General features: G+C 41.7%; 1 protein-coding gene across 1 annotated transcript in view; it reads right to left on the bottom strand.

Annotated features, from left to right (window-relative positions):
- LOC106528243 (wings apart-like protein homolog) overlaps nt 1–5,744 on the bottom strand; it is a 29,548-nt gene that overhangs the window by 10,962 nt on the left and 12,842 nt on the right. Inside the window, exons 6-13 of the mRNA XM_014023367.1 lie at nt 4,636–4,728; nt 4,371–4,541; nt 3,490–3,626; nt 3,292–3,403; nt 1,743–1,994; nt 1,536–1,647; nt 1,371–1,465; nt 1,209–1,285 (exon numbers count right to left, since the gene is read on the bottom strand). Of these exons, the coding sequence (XP_013878821.1) occupies nt 1,209–1,285; nt 1,371–1,465; nt 1,536–1,647; nt 1,743–1,994; nt 3,292–3,403; nt 3,490–3,626; nt 4,371–4,541; nt 4,636–4,728 (1,049 nt within the window). The remainder of the gene's footprint in view (nt 1–1,208; nt 1,286–1,370; nt 1,466–1,535; nt 1,648–1,742; nt 1,995–3,291; nt 3,404–3,489; nt 3,627–4,370; nt 4,542–4,635; nt 4,729–5,744) is intronic.

Below are 5,744 nucleotides of genomic sequence, written 5' to 3'. Positions count from 1 at the left end.
AATCTAGCACAAGATGGCTAACTGTAAGTACAAGCTAGCTTCTCTTATTAGCTCCTGAAACAAATAAGCAACAGCCCGGCCCAGCAGCACTGGGATGGAGACAACTGTCACCATCCTAAAACAATTGTTCAAGTCTAACGTTTGCAAAACTGAGTTATGTGTCTATTTTAGGAGGGGGTCGCTATAATGGAACACCACAAGCTGGAGAATAGATTGACAAATATGTTTATTCAAACTATAAAAAAACTAATACTAGAACTAATGAAAACTAGCCTGGTAAAAACCAGACCCTTGTCCTTCACTTTGCTTCATATGAGGGTCTGGACTCTCGGCTATAGAGAAGTGATTCTTGCTGGAGGCGTGGCCTCTGTTGAATTTTAAAAYGATTGGATCGGTTAGTCGCTGTGAAGGARGCTAAGCTAAGAAGCTAACTGGAAATCGTGTGCGCTGTAAACAACCCTAMTGAGAGGAGAAGTATCGAGCCGAACAAGACGACTGTAMATGAGAGCTGCTGCTTTGTCARACAAATTTAWTTTAATATGGAAGCCTTATCAACACRGACTGGCTTCATTCACTTCCTCCACTGCCGTATGCTAAACTAACTAGAAGACACTGCGCAGAAAAATGACGTTTAAAACTCTGCCTTCTGTTTGCTGATTGGCCCAGGTGAAATAAACTACAAGCAGACACTGCTCAAAAAAAAAAAAAAAATCGACGTTCTGTTCTCTGATTGGCCCAGACGAAAATTCTCCTGAAGAAATCCCAGACGGAGCAGTGAAGGGAAACTAGAATTAAGTGGAACTGTGTAGGAAGGCAAAGGCCAGGCTAAATGAAAACTAAACTAAACTAAACAAAAACGAGATAAACTGAAGAGTTACGACACTTTGTTCTCCTCAAAGATCTGATCTAAAGGCAGCCCTGAGAGAGCGAGGCTGAGGTCAAAGGTCACTGCTGTGACTGACAGGAGGTCAGAAGCAGGAAATGAAGCAACAAACCCTGATAATGAGAGGCGTTCTGAGAGCTGGATGTGGTGTGACACACAGTCGATCTGCTCCTGACAGGAAATCAATCGTCTGGATTCACAACTTTCATCAGATCTTTGTGTTTTCAGAACGAGCTCTGATGATGATGATGATGATGATGATGAGCAGGTGTTTGTTAGCTTTACAGCAGATAGAAGATTTATAATAAACTGTAGGTTTACTCACTTTGCAGAAGAGATGATGAGCGATGAGTCTTTGTAGGCGATTAAATAACTCTGGTTCTCCGGGTTGTGAACCGTCACCTGATGAAGACAAACACACGGTGGTGCAGCGTGAACGCAGACGCTTCCACACTCCTGGACYCTAACCTGTGTGTGACATACTTACGCTCTCTAACACCCGTAAACACCTCTCAGCTCCCCACAGCGAGGAGCCCAGCTTCTCCTCCTCCTCGTGGTTCAGACTGTCCACGCACTCCTTCACTGTGGAGACAAACAAACCTCAGTGGGCGCTCAGAACGCCGCAGCGTCAGCAGCTTCTCTGAGTAAAGACCTTTGTCCACGATGTGGTCCAGTCCTCCCAGCAGCCTCAGCTCCTCCTTGAACCAGTCTCCTGCTCGCTTCGAGGTCAGAGACAGCAGCGTCTCCATGGCCAAGTGTCCCGTCTGCAGACAGAGAGGGAGGAGAACATCCTGACATGTGGTTGGAATATTTTRAAGACGCGACGCAGCGGCACCTCTGCAGAACCTAAAGCCGGTACCGTTATGTTCTGCAGGTCCAGGTGCTTGTTGTGCACGGTGTCGCACAGCTTCCTGATCTTCTCCTTGATCTTGGCGAGTTCTCTGGCGCTGAACTGAACGCTGGAGTCCGCCCCCGGCGCCGCCCCGCCTCCCTGATCCTGGTCCAGCTCCAGGAGGCGGATCATCAGGTCCAGGCAGGACCGGTCCAGGTCCATGTTCAGCCTGTCCCTGCTCAGGATGTACATGAGTGACGCCGTGCACAGAGCTAGGTTCTGCAGAGGTGGAAAGGACGAAGGAATCTGGTTTCAGTCCAGGATTAAACACATCAAACCAGGGTTCAATTCAAAGTTCAATTTAAGACTGTTTAACGCCAAGTGAAATTAAAATTAAGACTTTTTTATGCCAAGTGAAGTTAAATTTAAGACTTTTAATGCCAAGTGAAGTTAAATTTAAGACTTTTTAATACCAAGTGAAGTTAAATTTAAGACTTTTAATGCCAAGTGAAGTTAAATTTAAGACTTTTTAATGCCAAGTGAAGTTAAATTTAAGACTTTAAGACTTTTAATGCCAAGTGAAGTTAAATTTAAGACTTTAAGACTTTTAATGCCAAGTGAAGTTAAATTTAAGACTTTAAGACTTTTAATGCCAAGTGAAGTTAAATTTAAGACTTTAAGACTTTTAATGCCAAGTGAAGTTAAATTGAAGACTTTTTAATGCCAAGTGAAGTTAAATTGAAGACTTTTTAATGCCAAGTGAAGTTAAATTTAAGACTTTTTAATGCCAAGTGAAGATAAATTTAAGACTTTTTAATGCCAAGTGAAATTAAATTTAAGACTTTTAATGCCAAGTGAAGTTTAATAAGACTTTTTAATGCCAAGTGAAGTTTAATAAGACTTTTTAATGCCAAGTGAAATTAAATTTAAGACTTTTTAAGGCCAAGTGAAATTAAATTTAAGATCAATTTCATAACAAACTCAAATGACAAAAAAATAAATAAAAACTGTGGTAGAAACTCATGATTCAAAGTATTTTTGGTTGAAGTATTAAAATATTGCTAATAGACCAATTGTTTTTATCCATATCCAACTATAGCAGAAACATTCTTAGCAGTCAGTTTTAAACTTTATTTAATTTATGGAAATCCTCTAATGACACAAAATCTGGAGTTTTAGGACCCACAGAGGGGTCTTAACCCCAAGTTGCTGTAGATGAAACCTTAAAGTGCCTGTGACGTCAATTTTTTGTAAGAAAAGTGAATGCTTTTTTGGAACGACAACATTATGAACTTATTAGAAAATAAATTTTACGTTGCTCAATGAACAGATGTTGAGATATTTGCATGTGATATAAAAAAATATTACCAATTATTTTAATATTTGAGATAAATTACAATCATCCTACTTAAGTGTTCACATTTTTAAGACTTCTGAAAGATTGATTTAAGACATTTTCAGGCTAATTAAGGCCTTATTTTTGGATTGCTGAATTCAATGACTTTTAAGACTTTTGAAGGACCTGMAGGAACCCTGTCAAACACTGAAACTAAGGAGCAGTTCCACTGATGGTTACCGGGTGCTGCGGGGCGTCGTTCAGCGTTTTGAAGACCTGAGCCACCTTCCCTCTGGCCCTGAGGTGCATCCTGAAGCTGGGCATGGCGCAGCGAGTCGCCAGGCTGATCACACTGAGGAACCAAACACCACCATTAGAAAGCAGCAGGAAGGAGCGCAGGAGCCCCGCCCCCAGCTGTCGAGACRGCGCGTMTCTYACCTGAGGCATCGTGTGTTTAGCGGCTGTCCCGTCTTCAAACCAGTAGCGAGGTACTCAAAGTCATCGGTAAACTCCTGGTTTTCTCCAAACTCCACCACRTCGTTGAAGTGCTTCACGTGCTGGACCACCGTGTACAGCTTTGACGGGAGGAGAGAAGTCGTAAAGTTACAGACGTAAGACCGCAGCAGGTTCTGACCACAMTAGGGCCSGGCAGAATCGTAGCGTGTGYGATTAATCATCAGAAAAACTGTTGCAGGTTTTTAAATTTTGGCATGATTAATACGGTTAGTGCTGCTGACTGCAGCTCCACAATCATATCATTTCATCATTTTGACTCAAAGACACTAAAACCTATTAAACTCACTCCCACCAAACTTCATTCAATWTTTGCATCTTTTTATTTTGATCTCCCTGTAAATTTTTTTGGTGGTTGACAAATAATTTCAGTCAGAAAGGAGTTTAGGGGTTTTATGTTAGTTCAGCGGGGTGTGTGTGTGTGTGTGTGTGTGTGAGACCAGAGGGTGGACTGAGGTGGGTTTTTTTTTTCATGAATTTGTCTTTCACTGCCTCCTGTTGCAACAGGCTTCAAATATGACGAACATTAAAAAAGTGCTGTGAATTATTTGATAACTCTGACTTTATTTTGTCTCAACACAATTTAAAAACTGCTGTATAGATTGAAGTTTGTACTTAGAGAGAGTGYATCTTTTCCACTTGAGTGATTTAAATCAGTCATGTGACCGGGGTCCAGGGACTCCAGGGGATACATCATCATAYTGTTACCAGCTAAACACCACAATTAATCATGATTATTTTTCCATCCTGACTGATTCAGGTCTATGTTAGGGTTAGAGAGACAGCTGCATGTGAGAAGGGTTTACCTCCTTGTGTTCTCTGTGACACTTGAGTGTAGTGACGGTGTCCTGGCAGGGGTCTGTGGGGACGGTGACACACTTCACGACTTTAGGAGGAGGTGGAGGAGCCTTAAAGACACCGTCGTCCTTCTGAGGGTCTGCCGTCTCCTTGCCRGAGCCACCTGTGGAGACGGATGCCTGGAGAGATGAAGAACAGCCGATGTAACAATCATTCCTCAGGTTTCCTCTGGGAGCGACACGGACCTAAAGCCCGGCCGGTTTGTGTTCTTACAGGAGCGGCGTGTGATCGGGAGAAGAGCGGCGGCGGCTCCTCTTCGCTCTCCATGGTCCAGTGTCGGGCGTTGTACACAGCTTTGGTGGGAGACTGAAACATGGACACAGARCACATGAACATGTCTGAAGCTAACTAATAAACCTAATTATTATCTTACACATTAGTTTATTTAAAACACACATGCTCATATGCTTTTATTTTTAGTGCRTTAACGGTCTAATTGCTGTTTAAATTTGTTCAATCTATTATTCTAGAAGTAAATGYCTTAAGCATTTCTTTAAGTWGCMTTGTCCTAATTTGCATTACTTAATGTTCATTTATTGACAACTGGTTGTTATTAGATTAACRCCCATATCCAAAATAAGACCTCGATGGAACATATGCGGCTCACGTTATCATAGTCGCAGGGGGCGAGGCTTATGCTTGTGATGTTTTGTTAAATTTTTGACATGTCTTTCTTTGATTATTGACTTATTGAGTCAGTTTGCACTGTTTTACATTGCACTTGTTCCTTTTACTTTGGTGTTGAGGCAGTTTATGGTTACTTTTATTATATAATTATTTCTTCCCTCTTTTAATCGATTAGTGACTAATCAAGAGGAGGGAGTGTGGTGGAAATATATTATATAATCCTGCCTAACTGCTAAGTTCACATTACCTTGACCTGCTCTGTTCTGTACCTCTCTCTGACAAACTGTCACATTTGTATAATCTGTTCTCATGATTCTTAAAGATGCCATCTGATGTCTACAGACTTTGTGCTCATTTCATATTGCCTGTGTAACTATTATTGGTCATTCGATACAGTTGTCTAATTTGTAATATTGTGATTGGCTGTTCACGGACTCCACCTGGAAGTATTTATTTGCATTTCCTGTCTGTTGCTAGTCCAACAGCTACGTGGTGGGACCTCTGATTCGGACCTCTGTGTCGCTGCTCATATTTGCATAAATGCAAACTTATTAAACCATTTCACGACCAAACCACGCAGTGCACCTTTCTTTTATTCATGTGTTTGTGCCTTAGTGGATATTTCCTAGGGCTGTGTATTGGCAAGAATTTGGCGATACGATACATATCATGACAGAGGGGTCACGATACGATAT

This window comes from Austrofundulus limnaeus, unplaced genomic scaffold (genome assembly GCF_001266775.1).
Source record: "Austrofundulus limnaeus strain Quisiro unplaced genomic scaffold, Austrofundulus_limnaeus-1.0 Scaffold364, whole genome shotgun sequence".
Taxonomy (NCBI): domain Eukaryota; kingdom Metazoa; phylum Chordata; class Actinopteri; order Cyprinodontiformes; family Rivulidae; genus Austrofundulus; species Austrofundulus limnaeus.
Note: the sequence above shows the minus strand (reverse complement) of the source record. Positions and strands in the feature narration are given on the sequence as shown.